General features: G+C 49.0%; 1 protein-coding gene across 1 annotated transcript; it reads right to left on the bottom strand.

Moving 5' to 3' along the window:
• Window positions 1-491: 491 nt before the first annotated feature.
• On the bottom strand, window positions 492-22,584 carry MARCO (macrophage receptor with collagenous structure). The gene is made up of 13 exons (XM_033860355.1): window positions 22,512-22,584; window positions 20,697-20,798; window positions 19,638-19,790; window positions 18,233-18,277; window positions 13,256-13,354; window positions 13,114-13,149; window positions 12,556-12,654; window positions 12,400-12,462; window positions 4,445-4,489; window positions 3,422-3,520; window positions 2,626-2,670; window positions 1,962-2,138; window positions 492-766 (listed from the first exon to the last, which is right to left on the bottom strand). The coding sequence occupies exons 1-13, from the start codon at window positions 22,582-22,584 to the stop codon at window positions 636-638; spliced, it is 1,167 nt and encodes a 388-aa protein (XP_033716246.1). The 3' UTR covers window positions 492-635.
• Window positions 22,585-27,655: the final 5,071 nt, after the last annotated feature.

Raw genomic sequence — 27,655 nt, 5'->3', positions numbered from 1 at the left:
GGAGAGGGAGGCCAAATTTCCCAGAGAGGGTGAGCTGCTCTACCTTCTTGGTTTAATTCAGTCGTTCATTCCATAAATATTTACTGCATTTATGGAGCTCACATCCTAATGAGAACAAATTTTCATGCTTAATCGTACATTTCCTATTTTCCATGCAACCCGGTGTCAGCTACGCGCGGCCTCTTCGTTTGCTGCCGAGCAGCTCCAGTGCTGGAGGGAGAGCCCGCTGCTGTGCAGAGATGCTACGTCGGATTGATTGAAAGGCTGGTCATGACTACTTCTGTCTACAGGTGAGCCTCGCTTTCGGCATTGCATTTCAGCCCTCCCCCCCCCGTACCCTCAGCCTCCCCGGCTCTGAGCTGAGACTCCACTGTCCCCGTGCGTGGGAATGGGGGTGCAGGGAACGTTAGGACTCAGTGAAAGGCTGTGTGCAGGGAGTGGGCAGGAGGGACGAGCTAGTGATTCCAGCCACGGCGCAGGGCGGTGCCAGGTAGCGCTTTGAGCTTTATTAGCAAGCCCACTTCAGAGGCTGTCAGCCACCCCAGGAAGCCCCTCAGAGAGCACGGCCTCCCTTCGTGGGCTGAGTGTCTTGGCTGTGGACGCCCTGGGGGCAGAGCAGTGAATGGCCTGTGGGGTCATCTGCAGTCCACACCCGCATCCTCACTGTGGTTGCAGTTGTGAGAGCCCCAGCTGTTCTTGCTGCAGCTCCACAGGCTCGATTCCGACCCTTGACACGCAACGTTGTCCAGCCAGATGGTCCCAGTGCCTGGACACAGCAAAAGCAAGGAGGGAGAGGAGCATGGGATTAGGGTCCAAGCAGCATAGCCTGTCTGTCCTCAGGGTCTTCCACGGGGAGCTAGACTGCCAATTTCTCCCACATGTGCCCAGGCCCACCGTGCTGATGGCTCGTCTGCTCTCTTACGATGGCTCTGCCTCTGTTCTTTCTACCTTTTGACAAAAGTCTCATCCGAGTATTTAATATGTAACCCAAGCATGATCTGAAAGCTCCTCCTAGGATCTCTAGGGTTTGTCTCTTCCTTAAATGCCTTTGTAAACAGGCTATTCACGTGTTCTAAATCACTCACACCTTCCTCAAACCGCCTTCCTTCTGATATAACTGATTTCAGATCAGGAGCTCAGAGGAATTACCGGATGATTTGATTTCCGTAATTGACACTACAGTGTGACCATCTATAGAGGCTTAATCTGTTTGAGGAGAATGTGTATTTTAAAGGAGTTTTGTAATCCAACTGGACTCAGATTGAAAAGTAGGTATGCATTTTGGTGGGGTTGGGGGGAGGGGTAAGGGGAGAGAACATTTTGGGGTGGAGGCAGGAGAAATGGGCCTAGTGTCCCTGTCAGATCAGCTCAGAAATGGTCTCAGGCCTGGGGCTTAACTCTTCTGTTGAAAGTCTAAACATTTTGCTGCAAGACGTAGCTGAGTCTCTAGCACCCGAGGACATCTTTCCAAAACTGATTTTAGGAGGTCCCTGCTCTGATTCGTTTTCTCTTCCCTTCACACCTTCTCCTTGAAGATGATCAAGCTTGGGCCACCTAGACCTTCAGGTTCCAGAGAGCTGGGATGACCACTGTACTGCCTGCCCTGCATCCTTCTCTGTTCTCCCAGCTCCAGCCCCTCAGCTGTCCAGAGAGTGTCCCTCACAAACACCCTCCGACACATGGCATTCTGGCTTTAGGGCTGGACAGACAGCAACTCAAACAAGCCTTTGCTGTCCCTTTGGGGAAGACAGCCTTCTTTCTCCTGGGGCTGCCAAGTCTGAAGGATGTAAGCTGGGGTCCTGGACTGCAGAACTTTTCAGTTGCTTGAACCAATCCTTTTCTTTTAACGCAACCAAGCTGAGTCACTTGCAACCAATGGTTGCCAACACCCTACCAGGGAGAGAAAGCCCACATCAGCACCTCAAGGAAAGAGGCTCCTGGTTGAGGATCGATTCACTTACCAGCTTCCACGTTGAAAACGGCAGTTCCCGAAGAGAAACCCAGCATGCGGCAGAAGACGGTGGCATCTGAATTGTCCCAGTCATCATCGCAAATTGTCCCCCAGGCTCCATTATAGTAAATTTCAGCCCGGCCTCGGTTCCTAGAGCCAGCAATCCGGACGGATACCATGGATTCGCCTGGATGACAAAACACACACGGGAGAGGTGAGGGAAGCAGCCCAGGGCTTTGTGTGAATGTAGGCTCTGCCGTTTCATTTCTGGAAGTCCTATAGTTAGGGCAAAGAAGCCTCCTGCTTGGCTGCCACCGCAGCTGGGAAGATCCCACATGCTGGCACCAGCACAACCAGCGGCTCTGTGCACCTGGGCCTGCAGGTACAAGGCCATGGGGACAGGTCCCTCTGCAGCTGGCCTTGCAAATCCATCCCACCATGTTTAGCCTTGTGTTGTCGATAAAAAAGGGGGAAGAAAGGTGGGAGGGAGGGAGGAAGGTGTTATCTGTGGCTCTGTGCCACGGGCAGGCTTATTCAAGGGACAAGCCCTTGGCTTTCCCCCCAAATGAGGAATCTCTCTGACAACCAAGGCCTCTCCCCCTAGCACATCTACAATTTTCAAGTACAGAGTAACCTCTGAAACACACATTAAAGAGAACAGAAATAGCAATTACCTTTTTGACCTTTTTCTCCCTTTGCTCCTTTCGTCCCAGAAGATCCTATCATGAGGAGAAAAACCACACAGTTCGAAGGAAACCAAGCCAGGACCCCCTTGCCCTCCTTTGCCAGCAGTGGGGAGGAGGGGCGGGCAGGAGGGTGGAGGGGTGAGGGTCAGACTCCCTCCTTCAGCTTTGCCAGCCACCTGGCATCATGGGGACTGGATGTGCCGTGGGATCCCATGGGTGAGCAAGAAGAAATGGGCCTGGGGCTTCCCTGACAGCGCAGTGGTTGAGAGTCCGCCTGCCGATGCAGGGGACGCGGGTTCGTACCCCAGTCCGGGAAGATCCCACATGCCGCGGAGTGGCTGGGCCCGTGAGCCGTGGCCGCTGAGCCTGCGCGTCCGGAGCCTGTGCTCCGCAACGGGAGAGGCCACACAGTGAGAGGCCCGTGTACCGCAAGAAAAAAAAAAAAAGGAGAAGAAATGGGCCTGAGCCACAGCAGGAAGGATTTAAGCTCTATTAGAGAGGAACATTCAAGAGACATGGAGTTAGAAGTCTCTCCTGCCATCAGTCATGGCGACTGTGTGGTCCAGGGCCTGACTGGGCGTGATGCCAGTGCATGGTCACCGGCCTGCCACTCGGAGTGCCCGGCCGTGCCTTATTCTCCTCTGTAAGCTCAGCGCTGAGGGCGATCCCAGTGCAGGACTTGGCCACAGAGCCACTAAACCTCTACCCTTCTGGTTCTGAAAACTCCCAGCACCTTATGACAGGCCTCTCCTTAGAACCCTCACATCAGAAACCGAGGCCTTACCTTTCGCTCCGGGCTCTCCCTTTCGGCCGTCTGGTCCAGGTGCCCCCTTGAGGCCGACCAGGCCTGGGCTTCCCATCTCTCCCTTCATGCCTGCAGGGCCTGCGGAGGAGAGAGACCACCTCCATCAGATGCTCTGCTCTGCTTTCCAAGGGGGACCAAGGGCCTTGGTGTTTAGTGCCTGAGTTGTCCTAAACCACCAGGTTCCCCCCTGCCCCCATCAATGGGCTGTTTGAATGTTCAGCCTGGGTGGGCAGGGCACTGCCCTGATCCCCCGACTCCTGTGTAAACTCTGGTTGAGGACGAGCGGGTGAAAATCGCGGACAGTATTCCAAGGCTGTTGTTCCTCATTGGATGGCATAATTGTGTGGACGTTCTAGCCATTCTAGGAGAATTTGCTAGAACATTTCTAGCATTCAATTTCCCCTTCAGTAAGTTAGAATAGGGATAGAATATCCAGCTCAGGTGGAAGAAAGACTGCTCAGGAAATGTGTCTGGGGAGTGTCGCTTTGGCTTCTCAGGGTAGGGCTGGCGAGAAGACTAGAAATGCCGTGGGCAGGGCGCAGTAACCAGCTACTAGCTAAGGCGGGGGCCCACGAGGACCTTGATGATAGCCCCGTGAGAAGCAACAGGAAGAGGGGGGCACCTTGGGGGCCAAAGGGTAGAGGGAGATGGACCGAAGCAGATGTGGACAGGCAGATAGAGGCCATGCAACCAACCTGGCAACTGGAGAGGAAGGTCACCCAGCTCCCCTGCGGCTGCGCCGCCTGAAGCCACCACCAGGGGCAGTTGTCCTGGCTTTCTTTACCCTCCACCCCCTCTGCCCCCGCCCATCTCTACACCCCTTCCCCAGGTTTGTCACCCAAAGAGTCTGAGGCTGGAGCGATAGAGCCCTGCAGGCAGAGACACTCTGGGGAAAGGTTACTGAGGTTACCGCCGTGATTTCAGGGTCGACAAGACCCACCCTTGGAGCACAAGCCCTTCCAGTCATCACTGTGAGAAATGAAAATGAAGCCGGCACTTTACCTGGGACTCCTGATTCTCCTTTTGTTCCTTTCTGTCCTTGAAGTCCTAAGATCAAAATACAAAAAAGGGGAGAAGATAATAAAACGTAGATATTAGACTCTTTTAATCTTAGACAACCTCTACCTTCTGTCTGATTAATGCAGAAGGAAAGGCACATTGGTTCTCCACGATTGTTTAAAGCCTCTTTAGCAGAGCATAAATGTAGACAGACTGCAGATAAATGGGGACGTGTGTTGGGGTGAAATAGAAATGTATTTGATGAGAGTCTAGGTTAGATGGACAGACCCCAGACTCAGTGGCTGGCCTTCCTTGTCCAGAAATAACCTGACTTGGTGTCTAAATTCAATCCCATTCCTTTCTGTTGCATTTTATTGAAAAAGAGTTAGAGATATTTTGAAAATAAAGTTATTTTTATTTCTAAAAGACTGTGGAGGAGACTCAGTGGCCACTAGGAGCTTTGGGGGGGGCCCTCACCCTCAGATATTTCATAGCGTTTATTGGTTTATTTCATTGTGGCCCCCAGTGTAGCTAAACATCCTTCTTCCTTCCTCCCATTCATCTCTTTATTCACTAAATTACATGGAAGACCCACCATCCCCAGCACCATGCTGGGTCATAATTTATTGTGGGATAATAATTTATTGGTTTAGCAACTCCAGGGTCTCTCAGAGAAACAGGACTCTCCAAGACAGTTACACAAACTTGGGGAAACTAAAGCTCATTATTGACCATGAAGTAACAGTTACTAGAGGGTAACAGTGGGAATGCACTCCCACCATGCTCTTGACTGGTATCCTTCCCACCACACCAGCTCAGTCTTAACCAAGAACCCACCCGTTTGATGATCACTAGAGACCACAAGGAACTCGGTTACCCTCATTGCCAATTGCCTGGAGGATGTTCCTGCCTTCCACTTCAGTTCCTGGCTTTCCTGAGCACCTACTGTGTGCTGGTCAGTGGAGGGCAGGCGAGGGGCCTGGTGGGCCTCTTCAGGATCCCTCCTTGGAATAATGAGCAAGCAGTCCTGGCTCCTGGCAGCCTTTCAGAGGGCTCGTCTGAGGCCGGGCGCTGCCTGGGGAGGAGAGCCCGAGGGCCGAGGAGCCAGGAGCTGCTGCTGCAAGCCTGGGCACCAAGGGAGGCGGGAAGCCCTGGAAAGATCTGAGAAGGCAACTAGTTCTGCCCCTCATGTTTGAGTTGAGGACCAGAATGGGGTCAGAGAGCATCTTCTAAAAGCTGGAGGGACCTTCGAGGTTGGCCCTGGCAGACAGGCCCCAGCTCACCCCGTGCCAGCTGTGCCCACTCCAGTCTCTCGGTTTGGAAAGCCTCACTGCTTTGGTCCCCTGGGGAATGGGATCAAGGCTGTGAAAGCTGCTAAGATGCTAGATGTTGCTTTCTCTGAAGCCTTCTCTGGTCTCGCCCGTGGCTGACGCACTTCCTCCCAAGGCAGCACAGGGGCCAGAGTCAGAGAGCCTGGGCTTGCGTCTGCCTCCGTGACCTTGAGCCAGGCTCCCTCTCCCTTAGCCTCACCTTTCTCCTCTGAGCCTCTGGCTGGTTGTCAGACTGAAATGAAGTTGTCTGTGTCACGTACTAAACCTCGTGTCTGACAAGCGGTACCATGAGGACCCCGGGGCCATGTCCGCAAGTGTCTGTCTCTCCTCCAGTGGACAGCGCCTGGGACACTGGGGCTGAAGCCCCCGCAGGAGCTCCAGGCTTGCTGCCCAGCAAGCCCCCCCCACCCGATGTTTGCTGTTGACCTCAGGTGGCCCAGCACGGGCAGTAGATGTGTCCTCTCTGCTTACCTGCACCTGAATTGCAGGTGTCAAGATGAGGGAGGAGAAACCACATTCAGAAACATGTCTTTGGTTATTAAATAGAAAAATGGTTCATATCTAGACTCTTGACCCTCTCTGTCACATCCTAAAGGGTCCCATATTGCACAGATCTCTACCTTAAGAGCCTGTCCCTAGACCCAAGGTTGAGGGACACCTGGCACTGTGATCTCCCCTTATTGCCTCTCCGCCACCGAAGAAGTCTCCAGAGCACCGAACAACAAATGTCCTCTACAGACAGGAGCCCCAGGGGAGCCCCTGCTCACTAGGACCATGGTCCCCAAGGCCTGACCCTTCCACCTCGTTTCTCACACCCTCCCTCCCAGCCCCCCACCTCTTGGGGCCTCAACCTCTGCTGCTGCCTGCACTGGACTAGGCACCATGCCAGGAGCTTCACATGCATCTCTCAGCTTCCCAGCGAGGTCGTGCCATTTCCCTCTTTACAGAGGAGGAAGTCCACTCTCAGAGATGCTAGGTGATTTATCCCACGTCACGCAGGGAGGGAGTGGTGTCGCTGGGGTTAGGACCCAGGGTTGGCCTCCCACTGGGCACTGTGGCTGCCTGTGTGCCACCAGCATGCCAGCTCACTACTTCCTGGAGTTTCACGTGGGCTCTCCACCTCGTTCCAAAGACTCCCAGTGGCCTTAGGCCATCTCTTACTCCTAAATAAGTCGTCAAACTAGAGTGAGCGTCAGAATTGCCAGCACAGGGTTTGTTAAAAACAACGTGCTAAGCCCCCCCCCACCCCGCCCCGGGGTTCCTGATTCACTGCATCTGGGCTGGGAATCTGAGACGCTGCATTTTTAACAGGTTTCTGGGTCTTTCTGATGCTGCTGGTCAGGGACCATGGTTTGAGTAACCACTGCCCTAAACACATCTCACTCAATCTTCAGGGAACAGCTGACAGCCCGCGTCCTCCAAGCAGCCTTCCTATCTCTGAGGAACTCACGGCCCCTCCCCTGTCTGAGCGCTCTCGTAACCCACTGGCCCTTGATAAAATGCCCTCTGAGATGTGTACAATAGGTGTAGGTTTATGTCTTCAAAACTCCCCTCTTCAGGCTTCCCTGGTGGCACAGTGGTTGGGAGTCCACCTGCCGATGCAGGGGACACGGGTTCGTGCCCCTGTCCGGGAAGACCCCACATGCCGCGGAGCGGCTAGGCCCATAAGCCATGGCCGCTGAGCCAGCACATCCGGAGCCTGTGCTCCGCAACGAGAGAGGCCACGACAGTGAGAGGCCCACATAACGCAAAAAAAACAAAAAAAACAAAAAAAACTCCCCTCTTCAAGGCAAGGAAACTGGAATTGAGTTTTGTGTGATTTTTGGGGGTGTGATTTCTCTCCAGGACTGGACTCTTGAGAGGTGCTCGCTGAGTGGCTATGCATGGATCCAGGGACCAGTAATGACTTCACTATACATCAAGGCGGCATCCTGATTGGATCAGGGAGAAGGAGAAATGGCTGAAAAATAGAATTTAGAAGTTCATGTTGTAAACCTTCACTGGAAGGGAATGAATGCTGAGTTTGTCCTCTTAACCACAAGCAAGCTGGGATTCCCTGGGTGTCACAGACTCATCACGCTGAAAGGGCTCAAAATATTTATTTGCAAGCTGCTTATTTATAGAAACAATTTTCCCCCAAGAAAATAGTTTAGTTAGAAAGCACAGGCCTTCCTACTGTTTTGTGTTCAGCTGGTGCTCTGCCTAAAATCTTAGAAGGTCCCTGCTTGAAGGGAAAATTGCCTGTTTCAAACCCAGAGTGCTGGCAGATTGGCAGGGACCTGGGTATTATTCTAGAACTCTCCCCACACTCCACAGAGGAGGAAACCAAGGCTCTGGAAGTCATGTACCAACCCATCATCACCTAGCTAGTTGGCAAGTCCAAACTGATGCACAGGCCTCCTCACTCTGATTTAATGTAGAAACTTCCAGTACGTTAGGAAACTTCCTTAAATACCATCCCAACTTACAGGCTAAGTGCAGCCTGGCAAATTTTGGGTTAATTTAATACCTAACACATTGAGCTGTATGACAAGAAGTAAGATGGTAGGTAGGGGACCCAAATTTGGGACGCATGTAGACTTCTTCAGATGTCTCTAAGAAACTTAGAGGAAAACGAGGAAAACTCTAAGTGACAATTTAGTAATACAAGTTGGTAGAATTTAATAAATTCTTGGACTAAGTCAATACTTAGACATGGGGAATGAAATCAACTGAGAAATTATATTCATGATATAGGGCTTAATTGCTATTATGGGTTATTCTTTGTTACTTATCTTTAAAGTAAAACGCGTCTTAAAAGACAGATGAGGAACTAGATTTCAAGTTCTTTGCACTTTGGCTTTGCCTCAAGAGAAACATAAAAGGACATAGAAAATTCAGATTCTTGTTATATGTTAGACATGAAGATTGTTGAGATGCAGAAATTTTGATCAGATTGGTATTTTGGAGCTTCAGTGTTTTGGCTGTGTCTAACTTCATTTCATGAGGTTAGGTGGTAGAAAGAGAAATGCCGCGATCACAAGTTGAAGTGAGCCCTTCCTTATTTCCAAACAAATTTTCCTTTTCAAAATGGCCAAAGGATTTAGAGCTAAAGTTTGTTTTGCTGTGGATTTTTTGCAATTTTTTTTCCCCAAAGTCAAATGATTCTGCAATCGTTTGAAAGATCAAAGGTGAGAAAAAACTAAGTTTTCGGGGTTTGATAAAACCTTGTTTTATGAACAGTGAAGGAAACTACCATTACAGAAAGTTCTTCTCGGTGATAATGTCCTGCTTAAATAAACTATGCAGTCTATCTTCCCAACAGAATGGAAGGAGTCTCCTCTTCGCCATCTTTATCTTTAATCTTTCTCAAGGGGTGTGAACGTGGGGAAACGTTCCACCAGAATGGGTTGGAGTGTGCAGCAAGAAGATTTGGTGACTGAGCTAGGATTTACCCATCTACTGTAGGGTGAGAGGTGCGGGCAATTCTGATTTCTCTGAGTCCTCTACTCTATGTTATTCTACACAACAAAATTTAGAAAAGCACAGTTTTGGAATCAAACTTTGGGATTAACTCCTGGACTCAGTGCATATTAACTGCGAGACCCTGAGGAAAGGTTTTACCTTTGCTTCCTCGGTTGTGAGGTAGGGATGATGAAACTCAGCTGTGTGGATGAACGAAGGTCACGGGAGGAAAGGCCCAAACACAGTGCCTGGCTTGGAGGCGTCATCAGTACTAAACAGACCTCTTACTTTTGGTAATTAATGCACAATAACGAGATCTAGCTGTTACCTAGTTTAAGCCAACCCACCAGAATTTCTCTGTTTTCATGCCATACTGCTAGACAGTCTCCTGTGAGATTAATGATTTTATTTACAAAATGGGAAATACATCTGTTTGAAAAACTGGCTTGATATGATCAAAACTGAACCAACACCTCAGTACCTCTAGTTTGGGGAATACCAACATCCTGACATTGACAAGTAAGCATTGTCTTCCGCAAGGAGATGGTCTGGCTCCCACTCACCACCTTCCTTCTCCCACTGCAGAATCTGACCTTTCCAAAAGTTCATTAACCTATGACTTCAGGAGGAAATACAGCCCTGGCTACGGCTGGCCAGTTTATGGTCCTAAGGGAATTCCCTCCTGAGATGTCTATGTAGACCATCAGCTACTCGATCAAGACAAATGTTTGGGTTTGAGCGGGACACATAGGCAATTTGGAATTTGTTGTAATCATCACACGCCCCAAATTGAAAATGTAATTCACCATGTTTACCTGGGTAGCTGGAATTCAGGAATAACCCTTAGAATCTGCCTGGTTGGTATTTCCCACTAGGCCTGATTGATGGAGGTTCCCATAAAGGTGCTCACCAGATATGCAGGGACTCTATAATGGAGTTAAAGTGATTCCCAGACAGTTGGCCAAGAGTGTCTGTGGGATCTTAGGTGAATAACAAAGAGCCATAACAGGGCCTGAGAGCTCCATGTTTCCTTCTAAGAGCGGAAGAAGCTGCTGCAGCTTCTGCTCCGATCCTTCCAGGACTTGGGTACAGGGAGAAGGTGCCACTCAGCGGAGTGCCCTGATGGGGGTGGGGGAGGGCTCAGGCTGCCCGCAGAGGAAGGCAGCATGACAGAGTATAATGGATGAGGCCCCAAGCTTTGCATCAGCCGGGCCTGGATTCCAACCCATGCTGCATCTCTTACTGTGAAACAGCACTAACGGAAGTGTGTTTTCCATTGGGCTGTCATGAAAATGCTCACGTCAGAAGCTGCTCTTATTATGCAAACCCTCCCATGATGCAGAGTGCAGGCAAGATTCTCCACCTTCAGTGGGAGACGCAGGCTCAGGGGCCTGGGGAGTGGGTGCAGTGCCCCTTGCGGGTAAGATCATGTTTTGTCACCCATACTCTTGCTTAGTCAATAATCACTAGCCTGGCTGTGGTGGGGTCGGGTGGCGGGGCTCCCAGTTTATAACTGAAGGAGAAGAGCCAACATCTCCATGAAGCCAAGCAGAAAACTCAGTGGTAAGACAGCCTCAGAGTCAGGCACCCTAAGATCTGGAGTCAGGGAAGATGGAAGTATAAAATCAGGAAGAGGCAGCCAATTAATCGGGGTCACCTGACCACCACACCCAGACGGAACCTTTCTGGAAGGCCAGACTTGCTGGTGGCCTTCAAGTGGCATTTATATGGCATCAGGTAGCAGAGCCCCTGCCTGCACTGACCCACCATCTGTGAAAAGGAAATCAGCTCCGAGGCTGGATGGATTGGAAGGGCCAGGATATAGGAGTTGCTTGTGCCAGGGCTGCTGACAAGCATCAAGGAAACTCCAAAGGTCGAAGGTCCAGAGTCCAAGGCTCAGGAGGTGGCATGGCCCAGCTGTCTGGCCAGAGCTCCTGAGCCTCTACCACATCCTAGACCTGGACTCCAGGGACACGCGCCTACAGAGCCCTCCCTCGCCCTCCAAGACTTCACCTGCTCGGTTCCCTCTCTCTGGACTTGCCTTCCTCTCCCCACGTGGCTAAGCTCTACTCATCCTCTAAGACTCAGCTCGAGCTCTTCCATCACTCCTGCACTGCCTACCTTTTGCTAACCCCACCAGGGGCCGCTGTGAACTTGAAGGATTTGGGTCAAGTCACATTTGTTTTAAAAACTCAATCCGTTGACCACTTGTTCAATGAACACTGAGAGGGCTTGCCCCTGGTGTAGGTCTCTAACATGGTTCTGGGGTGAAGGCATCCGGGTTGTCTAACTCAAGTGTGACCTTCTGCTCTGGCAGTGACTGTCCACAGACATCCTTGGAAGATACACAGCCCTTTCTCACAACCCTGCACTGGCCACAATACCTCCTGGCCTGCACCTGGCTTTCTAAATGGCATGTGACACTTCTCCATGCAAAACCCACAGCACGGTGTGCCTGACACCATCTGGCAACAGTCCATCTACCTATCTCCTGCACCAGCCTGCACATCTGAAGGCAGGAACCAGGTCTTAGGCATCATGGGGGGTCCAGCACCTAACACAGTGGACCAGACTTTCTAGAGCATCGTAGGTGCCTGGACTTAGTGACTAGAAAACACACAGTTCTTTATAAAGTAGACCACACTGGTATGATGGTTTATAACCTAGACTAAATTGGCGTTAACAGTTTATAACCTTGACTAGGATGGTTTATGAGCTAGTCTCTGTGAGTTGGGTAACCGTGGGTCACCCCTCTCAGCCTGAGCCCCCCTGGGAGAATGTGCAAGAAGGGTTTCTCGACAGCTGTTGTCCAAATCCAGAGCCCTGACCCTTGGGACCCCACCGCAGGTCAGTGGGAGAGAGAGGGCATTACGAGGACCCCTGGAATGCAGGCCAGGAGACAGTGTGGCCGAGGCGTCCCCTGCTCTCCTCTTTGATGGTGGAGGTTTGGTCATGGCATTCAAAGCCCCTCAGGGACCCTGGGCAGGGAAAAACAGCCCCAGAGCCTTGGACTCAAAGGGTTCCAGCAGAGGAAAGTGTCCTTTTTAATCCAGGTGCGTCAGGGGTCAGAACACAGGAGACCCTCTGCCTGCTTCTGGTGGACCTGCTGGGAGGTAGTCTTCCTCTCTGTCCATCCTTGACACCCACAACTCCACCTGCCCGCCTACCCACGCCCTCTGTTACCTGTGTCCCCCTTGCTTCCTTTCACACCTTCGGCTCCTGGACTCCCGGGCCTCCCTGATGGTCCTGGACGACAGATACCATGGAGGGTGTAAGGTCTGGGCTGGGTGGATCTTCAGACATCACTCCCCACGCCCAGCACGGGACCCAGGACCTCACCTATTGGCCCAGTGGGACCAGCGCTGCCAGGCTCACCCTTTGCACCCGGGGATCCCGCAGCTCCTGGAAAGCCTGGAAGACCCTTGGCTCCGGGTTGTCCTGAAAGTTAAGTCATGAATGAAAGGCTGGGAGTGGTTGGCCCCTTCAACACACCTCTTCTCTGCAGCGGCACAGGCATCTCTTAACACCTCATATGTTCCCTGGGCAGCTTAACCTCTAGGAGCCTTGAACTAGCCCTATGAGTGGGAGGAAAATTACAGTCTCAGCAATTGATTAATTTTTTCCATTCACTGCTGCAGAATTTGAGGTTTACGGACTTACTAGGAACTCTGGGTGTGAGCATCCTGCTTCATACCCCTGGGTGGCAGGGTGGAAGGAAGCTCTAAAAAAGAATATCAGGTAGGCCTGCCTTCCAAAGCTGCTCTGTTCCTCTTAGGACAGGCCAGGTTCTACAAAACTCCAGAAATAAGAAATAAGACACAGTAGAGTCAGGTCCTGAACTTGACTCTGCCCAGGGACGGCGGTAGCTGGAATGATGCCGATTCCCACAACGCTTACCTTGATCTCCTTTGAGTCCAGGAATTCCAGCCACTCCTAAAATACAGAAGGACTTTTAAGGATTTTTTTCCCCTCTAGCTCAGCCCGCCGGACAAAAAGGGAATACCCACAGGACCACAGACCTGACTGTGCAGACTCCTACCTGGGGAACCGGGCATCCCTGAGTCACCTTTCTGCCCCCGGGCTCCAGGGGGTCCCATGACCCCCATGTCTCCTTTCATGCCTATGTCTCCCTTTCTTCCTGAAAAACCAAGGGATTGTGGCCAGACATGGAAGGAGGGCAAACCCGGCTGCCACGTCCATCTCTGACACATCCTGTCCCACCCAAATTCCAAACTCAGACTCCTTGAACTCCTACTGGTGCCCAGAAGTGGAAGATACAATGGCTGCCCGCAAGGAGCGCACCACCTTGCCCAGAGGCCAGACGTAAACTCACGAAAAATGGATGAGGTGACCTGGCCTGGCGGATGCGCAGCGGAAGGTCCCAGAAGCCGGGCTCTCAGGGCCCTGGTTAGTGACCTGGTCCCTGGAGGAGGGACCCCAGCCCAGGCTCATGCAGCACTGCCTGGTTTACTTCAGTGTGTGAATTTGGGGAATTACTGTTTCAAACTTCCCAAACTGAAATCTGAATATTCCAGAAATCAGATCCCAAGGGCTGAGAACAGAAGCTTTGAGGCACTGCTGGAGAGGAAAACATTGCAGCAGCACTTATCCCCCTAGCGGTTCAGAGCCTGGCTCTCCTGGTGGCCAAGGTTTCAGAGTTCCCACCTGTCATCAGCATTCCGGGCTCGCCCCAGTCTCTCCTCTCCTGGTTCTCCGTGTCTCCCTCTCCTTTCTGCCACTGCTCAGCGCATATCAATCGAGGGAGGCTCCTCCCTAGGCAGGGCTCAGCAACCCCTGCCCAAACCTGCCAGCCTCCCCGCACAGGGCCTGCTCATCGGGGCCCACTGGCTTAGGAAGCCAGCCAGGTCCCACCATCAGCAGAGTTCCACCCCAAGCAACTCCCTCAGGGGCTGGGACCAGCTTGTTGGGATGGAATTTGGTTAAAGAGCTCCACTCCATTATTTTCAAGATTTCAGAGCTGGAGAGGACTCAGAAGGGGGCCAGCCTCCTCTCTAGTGATTTAGGAAAAGTAGACAAAGTGGTCTGGAGTGGAGGGAAAGAAGCAACTGTCATACAGAACTCTCTGGGTCTAAGGTTTGAGTGACATTAGGTGCAAGGCTTGAGGATTAGCTTCTCTGAGGCGGTTTGGATACTTGAAGAATAATTATTCCTTGATGGAAGACAGAAGAGCCATAAAGAACATGTTTACAATTCAAGTCCCTTACAACAGACTGAGGTGCAAACAGCAAACAAGTGTTTGGTCATTCAGAGCATCCACCGTGAGTGGAAGGGCCAAATGGCGCTCCTTTCTTCTTTATTTTTTAACATCTTTATTGGGGTATAATTGCTTTACAATGGTGTGTTAGTTTCTGCTTTATAACAAAGTGAATCAGTTATATATATACATATGTTCCCATATCTCCTCCCTCTTGCATCTCCCTCCCTCCCACCCTCCCTATCCCACTCCTCCAGGCGGTCACAAAGCACAGAGCCGATCTCCCTGTGTTATGTGGCTGCTTCCCACTAGCTATCTACCTTATGTTTGGTAGTGTATATATGTCCATGCCTCTCTCTCGCCCTGTCACAGCTCCCCCTCCCCATATCCTCAAGTCCGTTCTCCAGTAGGTCTGTGTCTATTCCTGTCTTACCCCTAGGTCCTTCATGACAAATGGTCCTTCTTAAACAAGGCTAGGAATTATTTCCCTGGAGGAATTTGTTGGTGCCCTATGGCTCTGGGCCAGCCAGGGCCATCACGCTAAGGCAATTGTGTGGCTCTCTGAGGTTTCTTTCTTTCTTTTCCTTATTTTTTGGCTGCCCCACGCGGCTTGCGAGATCTTAGTTCCCCGACCAGGGACTGAACGCAGGCCCTCTGCAGTGAGAGCACGGAGTCCTAACCACTGGACCGCCAGAGGATTCCCTGTATGAGGTTTCTTGAGACTGGTCTGGGCCTGAGTCTGTATTGCTATGACTTCCGTGTCTCTCTCAAAAGTTACAACCTTGGGAAGCAAAGCAGTACCGGTGAAAGGACCAGAGTCTGGAGGCGCCTGAGGAATCACAGCTGCGTCTGACTTCAGAACCTGCCCGTCATCACAGCTAAAGATGGAGTGAGGGAAATAGATGTGTCCCCTGGAACCTCATCAATGTGGCTTTACCCATCTGCTGGGGCAAAGAGCAGAAAACCTCAGTGCCGCTGGGGCGGGTCCCACTTGGTCCGCTAGCCCCGTCCGCTGACAGTGGATTGGGCAAGCAGTGGGTAAGAGAGATCTGGTGACCTTGGGAAAAGAAATTTGGGAAGAGGAGGGGTAGGTTAGAGTCCTGATTTCTGAAGAAGTGAAACTGATCATTTCCGCTCGCCAGCCACATTGCTTCCAGGCCTGAGTCTGGGCGTGGCGGTGGGTGAGAGTGATGGGTGGATGGGAAGTGATGGGTGGATGGGAAGCAGTGTGGCTCAGACTCCACAGGCAAAAGCCTGGCTGTCATCCCCTCTCTGGGGCTGGCAGGGTCACCTTGAGAAAGTCTGGGCCATAGAGAAATGCGGAGGGCTACCTTTGGAGTCATCCTCACAGGTCAACTGTCCAACCACCTGCCTGGTGCAAGGATCCCCCTTCAGTCCCACCAAGGAGAATTCTGCAGCCCCTGTTCCCCACACCCACCATCTGCCCGTTTCATCGTGCGGCAGCCCAAGTCTTAACTATTTGTTCCTCCCTTACCTCAGCATAATTGGTTCTCCAGAAACCTTTGCCCGTTGGCCTCCATTCTTCTGTGGGGTACCACTGAGAGCAAGTCTATTTTCTCTTCCACAGGAACCTCTCTAATATTGGAGGACGGCTGACACATCCCTATAAGGGCTCCCTCTTCCCGATGGCAAGCACCCTCCGTTTCTTCTAATGTAAATATTTCCTACATGCCAGGTATAGCATCACAATCTTGTCTTATATTCCTGTTGTAATCAATCCTCATTCAAGGTTGCTATTATTATCCCCCTTTTGTAGGTGAGTACATTGAGGCTCGGAGAGGTTACACAGCTAGAGCTGTATTAGAACCCAGATCTGTCTGATCTTAGAACTGAAGTCCTTCCCTTTCTACTTTACAGGATCACTAACACTACCTACCACGTAGCAGAGTTTGAACACACGATCTCCAACCCTTATAGCTGTCCTGCAAAGCATGTATAATTTAATTATTATGATTTTAATGTAATTGCCATTCTTTGCTGAAAGGAAGAGGTTAAACCTCAACAGGCCAAGTAACGTGTCTAGTTACACAGGTGAGCAGGGATGGCGACCAATTCTCCTGGTTCCACAGCCTCATTCGCCTGCTGCGCCCAGAGCCACCCTGAGGGTGGTCTCTTGCCAAGAGACCAGGAGCACACGAGGTGCTCAGTCACAGCCAGAGCGCTCGGGCCGTGCTTCTCAGAGCCTGTCCCCTCCATGTCCAGGGTCAGAACCCTCCACGATCTCTAAAACACAGACCTGCATTTTAAACAAGCACCTCAAATGGTTCTTATCCATGACCCACAGCTTGAGAAGCACTACTCTAGAGAGAGCGCTGGCCATCGAGGGAAGATTCTAGATGCTTAAAGTCCTCCTTCTGGAATCAGCCCCTTAGCCCTCACTGCCAGCGGTCTCCCCTCCTTCCCCAGGCCCCCCTCAGGCCCCATTTCGGTCCCTCACCTTCTCCTCTGAGCTCCCAGCACTGCCTGCGTCCCCACTGGCCACACGTTGTACCTGGCAGGAAATTCTTCCCCCTCTCACTTTGCTCTTAGCTTTTCCATTCCTGTCCTTTGCTCACCTGGACAAAAGGGACCACAGCTGTGCCCCTGGGATGCCTGGTGACCCACCACCCTCTGAGTGACCCTGCCCCACTCTGGCTCTGAAGGTTGAGTGAGCGTGTGTGAGTGAGTTTGCGGCTGGGCGGTGAGTGCGTGTGAGTGCGTGTGTGGGCATGTATGCATGTGAGTGTATGTGCACATGTGAGCACGTGCACGAGTATGCTGGTGCATGTGTGATTGTGTTGCATGAATGTGTGTGCACACGTGTGTGTGAGCCCGTGGGTGTTTGAGTGCCTGTGTGTGTCCCTAAACTCTCCTTCTACTCGTCCTCCCCCTGAAAACCTCCCTGGAAAAACCCTGCTGGTGACCTAGAACACTAGGTTGTTTGGGATTCCCCCTTCTCTTAAAGTCGTTCCAAAAAATTAGTTACTCGAAAATGAGTTTCCCTTTATCAAGTTTCCCTTCTGTAACTGGTGGTTTTTCATTCTGTCTCAGTGACCTGGAAGCTGAGAGGATCTTGGTTTGTTTATTTCCCCCTTTCTTGCAAATCCTCTCATTTCGCTTTTTCCTCCAGTAACGTTTGTCTTTGCACCTTTACAGCTCAGCAGCCTCAACCCCTCCAGGGATTGGAGGTTTGAGAGTCTAAGTGAAGAGCAGAGCGGACTGTAACAGTGATGGAGGCCCCCTACCCCCGGGGGCAGCCAAGCCCTCACATTCTCTGACCCAGCTATGCCGTGGCGATTTGTAAGGCAGCTGGGCAGGTTAAGGCCACAACCTAAAAGGGAGAGACAATCATGTGCTTTGAATCGTTATTTTAACCTCCTAGTAACCCTCTGAGGCACTCTTGTCCCCATTTTACAGACAAAGAAACTGAGACTCAGAAAGGTAAGGGAATGCTTCCGAAGTCACAGAGCCAGTCTATGGTGAAGGCAGATGCGTCAGACTCTGGAGTCTGGACCAAAGAGCTTGACTCTTCCCGGTGAGGCTCACAGGCTTGTACTCTGAGCACCAAGGAGGGGCTTGGAGTGTCCACACCCCTCCAGCCACACCTAGGTGTCTTCCCCGGGATGCAGGTACTTCCCAGTAACCCAGCCCATCTAGGGTCTCACTTCAGGTGACCTCCCTCACATACAGACCCCACCGGGTGTTCAGACTCTGGGGATGGCGTGTGTGCCTGCGGACCCCCGCAGCTGCTCCGAGACAGCCTTCTGTGCACACTGGAGCACACACCCAGCCCCTGCTCACCTGCCTCTCCCTTGATTCCTGGTGGACCTTGGGGTCCTGGGGGGCCTGGAAAGGAGAAGGAATTCAGAACGTAGCCTGCACAAAGGAGGAGAGAAAGGATTATGGGGTCTATAGACAGAAGCAGGTTTCTGCGGCTCCATCTCGTCCGGGGCCCCCGTCTCCGCTGGTGGCCCTGGCAGACGGGGGAGGCGAGGGCCCCTTTGGACCTGGAAGACTTGAGGAGAAGGGGCAGAGGCACCAATGCCCCAACCAGCAAGGGGGGGGCAATGCCACTCACACCATCATTCACTTAACGAGTGTCACTGAGCACCGAGGACCAGCCAAACTGTGTGGAAGGGACACAAGAAAAGACAGAGCTCCTTCCTCCAAGGAGCTCATGGCCCAACAAGCAAAACACAGCCGTGCAGATGGTGATTCCCGAGGGAGGCTGAGTTCGAGCGGCAGCAGTGCCACTTTAGCTGCGTGACCCTGGGCACACCCTCTCATTGTTTGGGGCATCAGCTCTCTCGTCAGTGAAATGGGGTTCATATACCAGTTATGCAGGGCTGTCCTGAGGCCGCCACGTGGAGACCAGCACGGAAAGCACACCCGTGCTCTGATAAATGGTACCCATCACCGCTGCCACTTACGTCAGATCTCTCCCTTGCCAGGGCTGCTCTGCGGACCACAGCCTCCCAAAGACTCAGGTGGCCGGGACAGGGCTCCTTGTCTGGCCTTGGTCCATGCTGGTTGCTATAACAACACACCGCAGACCGGGGTGGGAGGACCTTAAACATCAGAAATTCACTTCTCCCACTGCCGGAGGCTGGAAGCCCAAGATCAGGGGACGGCCTGGCTGGGTTCTGGGGAAGGTCTTCTGGGCTGCAGACTGCAGCCTCTCGCTATGTCCTCACATGGTGGGAGGAGCCAGGGCTCTCTCCTCTATAAGGACAGGCCCGCTGTCCTCTCCCCTCGAAGGTCCAGGCACTGGCCAGCCTGGCTTGGCGCCCACTGGTACTCTCTCCAGCCACAGACCGGTATTAGTTTGCTGCTTGGGAGTGGTCCTGGAAATCGCCCTGGGCTCTGTCCTGCACACTCTGGATCAGTCTGAGGGCTCTGCGACTCAGACCCGGCCTTTGGCTGGTTGCTGCAGACCTTGGCCCTTGGAGATCACACTCGTCTGGACAGCATCCTTGGTTCCTAGGTCCCTGAACCCACTGTCTCCTGGAGAGCTGTCTGCAGCCACCCAGGATGCCTGTAACTTCATGCCCTCCCCATACGGCCTTCACCCCCTGTCTCGGCCTCCACACTCTCATACGAGGCCAGAGAACGGGATTCAGGTCCAAAGATCCCTTGGTCTGCCCACAAGACGCTCCCCCTTTCCCGTCCTCTCTGGGGAGTCCCAGCGCAGGGGGGAGGGGCCAACCTGGGATCCGAGTAAAGTTGTCCACCAGTCGTAGTAGGTGCTCCTGCCTGGTGCGGACGCGGATGAGCTGGGCCTGCAGGAGATGCTCGGGGACCAGCGTCTGATTGTTGTAGGGCGTCTCCAGGGCCTGGAGCCGCTTCTGCAGATTCAGAACTGGACACCCCACCGCCACACCTGCAGCATCCTTTTAGGGACTTCATTCAAGTCCTAGGCACTTGAGCATAACCCTGACATTCTGTGTCACATGTGCATAACTCTGCGTCCTGAACAGGTAAGCACGTGTTTAGTGTACCGTGCGGACTTAGAGTGAGCACACAGAACTTTGTCTGTATCTTGCATGTGTGCGCTCCACACTCAGATATGACGTTACACGACCACAGAACGTACCTACACCCTGTAAAACCACTGCGCCCACGAATAACCTGCACGCAGTTAGGAGCTTTGTGCATGCTTGGACATGAAAACGTGGCCGTTAATGTGCTGATCTGGCCTAATCATGTGTAACTTTCATAAGCGTGTGACGTGTGTTTATGACAACTGGCCACACAGCGTTCTTGAGGGACTTCACTCTCTGCTGATGGAATTGCTTCATGGCCTCACCATTTGGATTGGGAGCACTTTGAAAGTCAAATCACGTTCAAATGAAACACTCTGACCAACAAAGCTACTTCCCATTCAGAGGCAGGGAATCCTTGATGTGAGAGGCACGAGGCACATCCTTGTGAGATCACTGCATCTTTCACTGCTTCAGACACACACAGCCTCACACATGTGGTCCCTCTCTCTCTACCTCCCTCCCTCCCTCTTGCTGTCTCTCTCTCTCTCTCTCTCTCTCTCTCTCTCTCTCTCTCTCTCACACACACACACACACACACACATGCAACACACACTCCCCTTTCTTCTTCTCCCCCCACCATGCAGACCACCCAGGGACTGAGAACTCTCTCCCAGCAGATAGGCAGCAGTGGCCCCAAGGGCTCTCCTGTGAACCTGTGCCTTGTGTCGGGCCGGGCCACACTGTCACCCCAGGAGGGACCAGACAGGACCCAGGTGCTTTACCTTGCACCACCAGCAGCCCAGCACCTGCGGTGAGCAGAATCAGGTAGATGAACAGCAAGACCGTGAAGCAGTTTATCCCATTCCTCTTCTTGGGCTTTGGATCTGAAACACAACCCAGGCAGACAGCTGCTGCTGCAGAGGGCAGAGAGCAGGGGCCCCCAGCCTGTGCCCGAATCCCCTCTGTATGAGCAGGGGGCTGCCCATGAGGTCTCACGAGGGGAAAGACACAAAGGCCCACGACCCCCAGATCATCTTCCCCTTGATTCTCCTTGCCACAAGGCAAGGAGTGCCATTGTCAGCCCCTCATTTATGTGGCAAAAAACCCCTGTGCACACATCCTTAGCTGGAAGGGCGCAGTCCTGTCAGCCTTTCTCCCCGTCGAAGCCCCAGCACGGAACCTGCCACAGGGGTCACTCAATAGATGTGCATCAGAGAAATTGATGAACTAGCATATTTCAATTTCAAAATTCTGGGAGGAGGATGATTGTTCCTGTTTTACAAACAATGAGTGGGGTTTGGAACAGTCGAGAAAACCTGTTAGGTTATAAGACAAGAGCTGGAAATCACGTCCAGGCCTTTGTTTTCTTTTTAATTACAAAGGTAAAACGTGCTTAATATAATTCCTCAAACAATATGGAGAGCATTTCAAGGATTAATAGTCTTATAATTAATCCCCTGAGGTCCTAACCCGCTGAGGTAAGCTTTGTTAACATTCTGGGTTGTGGCCTTCCTTCCATCTCCCCTTCCTCTCAGAAACTTACAAACCCACATCCTCCTAGATAGACTTGTTTTTTTTTTCCTTTTAATTTTACTCTAATGACATCATGTTATAATTACATATTACAGTACATATCAATTATAGCACATGCGCTTTCTGCAGTGAAGTTTTCCATGGACTTCCCTCTAGTTTTCTCAGTAGAGAGAGATTTAACTGTTCTCTTTAATAGTTGCCTCGTATTCCTTGAAGACACGTGGTTATGCTCAGTCCAGCACAGGGTGTTCCCCCCACCCCCATGCACCCCTGGAATCTAGGCCCACACAGCAGCCTGAGTGAGTTCTCCAACACACAACCTGCTCCAGTCACTCCCTTGCCCTCAGCCCTTCAGCTCACTGCCCTCAGGACAAACAGCTCCCCCTGCTGGTTCATGTAGCCTGCCCTCCAGCCAGCTCTCCTATGGCCACACCTCCATACCTCACCTCCCCACTGACACTGACCAATGGTCAGGCCAGACCACTGTAGTTACACCCTTGTGACTTCAGGCAGAGTATCTCCTCTGAATACCCAACCTCCCTTCCTTCTTTCTGCATAACTAATTCGTACTCATCCTTTGGGAGCACAGTAAATCTTTTCCTGCTCCAAGATAGATTCTCAGACTCCCCTCGGCTGGGTAGGACCTCGCTCTGCTTCCCCACATCACTGTATTTTTATCCACTGTGGCCCTGAGCACCTGAGCTGTATATATGTTTCAGTATCCTCCATATGGCCTGGAAGTTTCTTAGGCTGTGTTCCAGCACCAACATGGTGTGCTGGAAAGATGGTGACGGGCTAGATGAATGGATGAATGAGCGGTTTGGGTGCTGAACGTGTACAGAGTGGAACATTTTGAAGTGTTGGGAGAGCATCAGGAATGCAACTTAAGACCTCAGGTGTCCATATAGTCATGATGGTGAAGATGGATAACTTACAGAGGAAGCCTCACATTTAATAGAAGATGGTGGATGGTGAATACTATCTCATAGACAGCAACCAAACATGATGAAACATAGCATGCGATGGGAATAGAAAGATAAATTATGCTTCAGAGACACAGGTACCATAGAGGTCAGAGGTGGAGGTGAAGGCCAGCACGGAAGATAAAGATATTTTCAAATTACATGGTAGAACCATGGTGCAAGGCATTTGAGTAAGGATGATGAGAGGAAAAACAGACATGGTAGTATGATGGGAGTAGTTCAAGCCCAGAATGCTTTTTAATTCAGAGCTATCACCTGGCCTAGAGGCAAGGTATTTTAGAAACTGGGAACTTCAAATCTGTGAGCTTTGTCTAACTCACTCTATACAAAGCAGAGGATCTGATAAATTCTTTACCCTTATGTTGATCATTTCATCTCTTAGTGGTTAGAATAAACTGTCAAGGAAATATCTACTCGCGTTTGGGGTTGACCAGTGAGCAAGAGTTGCTTGAGATGAGAGAATGAAAATTAAAAAAAAAAAAAAAAACTTCAGGTGAATAAGAATGAGCTTACCTGGAGTAAACTATGGTTATTCTGGGTAGAGATTTTAAGGAAGCAGGTTTTAGAAATTTGACAGCTCTATTGTCTGACTCACAGTGAAAATGTGGCTCCAGAGAGAAATAAAATTTCAATTCCATAAAAGAGCTCAGTGAAGAAAAAAGGTTGCACACAAATTTTAGGGTTCCCAGGCCTTCCATCTCCCAACCCCTCACCAAGTGGCAGAATATGGCTTGGTAGGTGTACTTCTCTCCTACTGTAACACTAGTGGAAATCAAGTGGGAGCCCCTCTCCCCACATTCCCAGCACTGAGCTACTGGTGAGGCCCAGGGAAGTGGTCTCTGCCCTGTGGGTTTGAGGTCTCCCACCCTCTACTTAGTAGCACTGGGCAATGTAGAGCAGTGTCCTCTGCCCCTGCAGGCAGCACAAGCAAGGGGCAAGAACACCAATAGCACAGGGAACAAAACAGACTAGAATAGCATGGTCAGGGCTCTGAAAATTAAATTGTGATTGGAACCATAGCCCACAAAATGAACCAGAATCTACCTACTAAATCTAAATAGTTTATGTAAGAAACGTAAACCTAAAATCATTGAGATGACACAAATGTTGGAATTATTCAATAAGGATTTTAAAGCAGCCATCACAAAAATTCTTTAATGAGTAATTACAAATAAAACTTTTTTTTAAAATGTCACAAAATAGAAGATATATAAAAGAACCAAATGGAAATTGTATAATTTCAAAACACAAAAAAATTTTTTTAAATGTCACCACATTGGCTCAATAGTGTAATAAATACAATAAAGGAAAGAATCACTAATTCTTTCAGTGACTGATAGATAGATAGAACTAAATGATAGAACAACAGAAATTGCCCAATCTGAAAAACAGAGAAAATCATCAACAAAAACAACAACAAATAAACAGAGCCTATGAGACAGGTGGAGCAATAAAAAAGAAAAAATAAAACACATAATACTTATATCATTGAAGTCCCAGAAAAAGCGTGAAGCTGAAAAAATAATCAAAGAAATAATGGTAGCTGAAAATTTCTCAAATTTGGGGAAGACATAAACCTACAGATCCAAGAAGTTGGGCAAATCCCAAACATGGTACATTCAAAGAAACCCATACCAAGACACATAGGCAAAAATCTGAAAAATCTAGACATAAAGAAAATTTAAAATCTGAAGAAAAAGAAAAAATTTTGAAAGCAGCCAGAGAAAAATGACACATTACCTATAAAGTGATACCAATTTGGAATATCAGCAGATTTTTCATCTGAAACCATGGAGATCAGCTAGAAGTGGCACAATATTTTTTGTGTGATGAAAGAAATGAATTGTCAACCATGAATGCATGCTTTAGCAAGGTATGGGAAATAGAGATTCTCAGATGAAGGAAAACTAATAGAAGTTATTGCTAGTAAACCTACATTTAAAGAATGGCTAAAGGAAGTTCTTCAAATAGAATGTTAATGATAGCAAGAGAAGGCTTGGCACTTCCGAAAGGAAGAACAAGAAAAAGGAAAGAAGAATGGGTAAAATACAGGACTATATATTCGACCATACTTCTCCTCATGATTTTAAAAAACCACATTTGATGGTTGAAACAAAAATTATGATGCTGTCTGATGCAGTTCTCAGTGTATGCAGAGGAAATACCTCAGGCAATTCATTTTAAAAAGTGAAGATGATAAAAGGACATAAATGGAAATAAGATTTCTACACTTTACTCAAAGTGATAAAATGTTGATACCAGTAGACTGTGATATGTTATGTATGTATATTGTAATGCCCAGAGAAACCACTAAATAAACTATTCAAAGAGATGTACCACAAAAATCTTATAAATAATTAAAAATAGAATTCAAAAAATGTGCTCAAGTAACCCATAGGAAGGTAAGAAAAGAGAAACAGATGAACAGGAAACAGAAGAAACAGAGAAAATACAAAATAGGATAGCAGATTTAAGCCTAACATACCTATAATTACTTTCATGTAAATAGGCTAAATATACCAGTAAAGGGTAGAAATTGGCAAAGTGAATGGAAAAGCATGACCCAATTATAAGCTGTCTATAAGAAACCAAACAGTAGAGCTTCTATTCACATGAGACAGAATTGATACAACTGAAAGGAGAAATGGACAAATCCCAGTTATAATTGGGGACATTAATACCCCATTCTCAGCAATTGATAGAAAATCAGCAAAGGTATAGAAGAACTGCACACCACCACCACCCAACAGGATCTAATTAACATTTATAGAATACTCCATGCAACAACAGAAGAATACACATTCTTTCCATGCATACATGGAATATTTACTAAGACCATATCCTGGGTCATAAAACAAACCTCAACAAAATGTAAAAGAAATTAAATTTTACAGATGTTCTCTGACAATAATGGAATAAAAATAGAAATTAATAACATACAGGCAGAAAAATGTCCAAACCCTTGGAAATTTTTTTAAAACTTCTAAATAATGCATGGGTCATAGAGAAAGTCTCAAAGAAAAAAAAATTTTAACAGAACTGAATGAAAGTGGAAATACAACATACCAAATTATGGGCTACATCTAAAGCAGCACTGGAAGGGAAATTTACAGCACTAAAATCTTACATTACAAATGAGGAACGATCTCAAATCAGTAAACTAAGTTCTTACCTCAAGAAACCAGGAAAGAAGAGTAAAATAACCCTAAACAACCAGGAAAAAAAAGAAATAATAAACACCAGAGCAGAAATCAATGAGACTTAAAATAAGGATACAAAAGAGAAAATAAAAAACAAAAATCTGGTTCTTCAGTGGCATGGACATATATACACTACCAAACGTAAAATAGATAGCTAGTGGGAAGCAGCCGCATAGCACAGGGAGATCAGCTCGGTGCTTTGTGACCACCTAGAGGGGTGGGATAGGGAGGGTGGGAGGGAGGGAGATGCAAGAGGGAAGAGATATGGGGACATATGTATATGTATAACTGATTCATTTTGTTATAAAGCAGAAACTAACACACCATTGTAAAGCAATTATACTCCAATAAAGATGTAAAAAAAATCCGGTTCTTTGAATAAAATCAATGAAATTTATAAAGCTCTAGCAAGAAGGACAAAGATAAAAAGAAAGAAGACACAAATCACCAATATCAAAAATAAAACAGGGTATATCACCACAGATGCTGCAGCCATTAAAAACAAAATAAGAAAATACTACCACTAACTATGCTCATAACTTAGAAGGAACGAAACAGTTCCTCAAAAGTCACATACTACAAACACTCAACCAAGATGAAACAGATAATATAAATATCTATGCCCCTTAAATAAATTTAATTCGTAATTTAAAATCTCCTATAAAAGAAATATCCACATCCAGATGATTTTATTGAAATTTCCTAACAAACCTTTAAAAAAAGAATTAGCACCAAGTTCAAACAATCCCTTATGGATAACAGAAGAGTAGAGGACACTTCCTAACTCATTTTATATGATAAGTATTACCCTAATATGGAAACCAGACAAAGGCAGTACAAAAAGAAAACTAAAGATCAATATTTCTCATGAAATTTGGTACAAAAATTCCCAACAAAATAGCAGTAACCCATATCAAGCAATGCATCGAAAGGATTTACAGGGGCTTCCCTGGTGGCGCAGTGGTTGAGAGTCTGCCTGCCGACGCAGGGAACACAGGTTCGAGCCCTGGTCTGGGAGGATCCCACATGCCGCGGAGCAACTGGGCCCGTGAGCCACAAATACTGAGCCTGCACGTCTGGAGCCGTGCTTCGCAATGAGAAGCCATGACAGTGAGAGGCCCGTGCACCACGATGAAGAGTGGCCCCCGCTCGCCGCAACTGGAGAAAGCTCTCACACAGAAACGAAGACCCAACACAGCCAAAAGTAAATACGTAAATAAATAAATTTATTTTTTTTTAAAAAAAGGATTTACATACCATGACTAAATGGGATTTCCAGGTATACAAGCCTGGTTCAATATTAGAAAATCAATGTAATCCACATATCAATAGGCTAAAGAAGAAAAATCATATAATCATATAGTTGATGCAGAAAAAGCACTTAACAAAATCTAATTCATAATAAATTGTCATAATTATCACTCTCGTAATAACAAATTTATAATAAACCTGTCAGCAAACTAAAAAAGAAGAGAACATCCTCAAGTTAAAAAAAAAAAAAGAGAATCAACAAGCTATCTAAAGCTTACAGTCAGTCTTAATGGTGAGACAGAAAACTTTCCTCCTTAGGTTGGGAACAAGGCAAGGATGTCTGTTCTCACTCTCTTTTTCTGTATACAACTGGAAAACAAGTGCAAATCGAAATTTAAAACACAATGGTGGGACACATTGGCGCAGTGGTTAAGAATCTGCCTGCCAATGCAGGGGACATGAGTTTGAACCCTGGTCTGGGAAGATCTCACATGCCGTGGAGCAACTAAGCCCGTGCACCACAACTACTGAGCCTGCACTCTAGAGCCCTCGAGCCAAAACTACTGAGCCAGCGTGCCACAACTGCTGAAACCCTTGAGCCAAGAACCCGTGCTCCACAATGAAGAGCAGCCCCCCTCACCGCAACTAGAGACAGCCTACGTGCAGCAACGAAGACCCAACACAGCCAAAAATATATAAATCAAATACATAAATTTATATTAAAAATGGCATTTACAATTGCTCCAAAGAAAATGAAATATTTAGATATTAAAT

This window comes from Tursiops truncatus, chromosome 7 (genome assembly GCF_011762595.2).
Source record: "Tursiops truncatus isolate mTurTru1 chromosome 7, mTurTru1.mat.Y, whole genome shotgun sequence".
NCBI lineage: Eukaryota > Metazoa > Chordata > Mammalia > Artiodactyla > Delphinidae > Tursiops > Tursiops truncatus.
Note: the sequence above shows the minus strand (reverse complement) of the source record. Positions and strands in the feature narration are given on the sequence as shown.

Excerpts from the sequence above, each read along its gene's own strand:
- MARCO (XM_033860355.1), bottom strand. The coding sequence starts at position 22,584 with ATGGTTCTACCATGTAATTTGAAAATATCTTTATCTTCCGTGCTGGCC. Across the intron at positions 18,278-19,637 it reads CAACTTTACTCGGATCCCAG|GCCCCCCAGGACCCCAAGGT; the intron begins GTTGGCCCCTCC and ends TCTCCTTTCCAG. Across the intron at positions 2,671-3,421 it reads GGGAGAGCCCGGAGCGAAAG|GATCTTCTGGGACGAAAGGA; the intron begins GTAAGGCCTCGG and ends TCCTCATGATAG.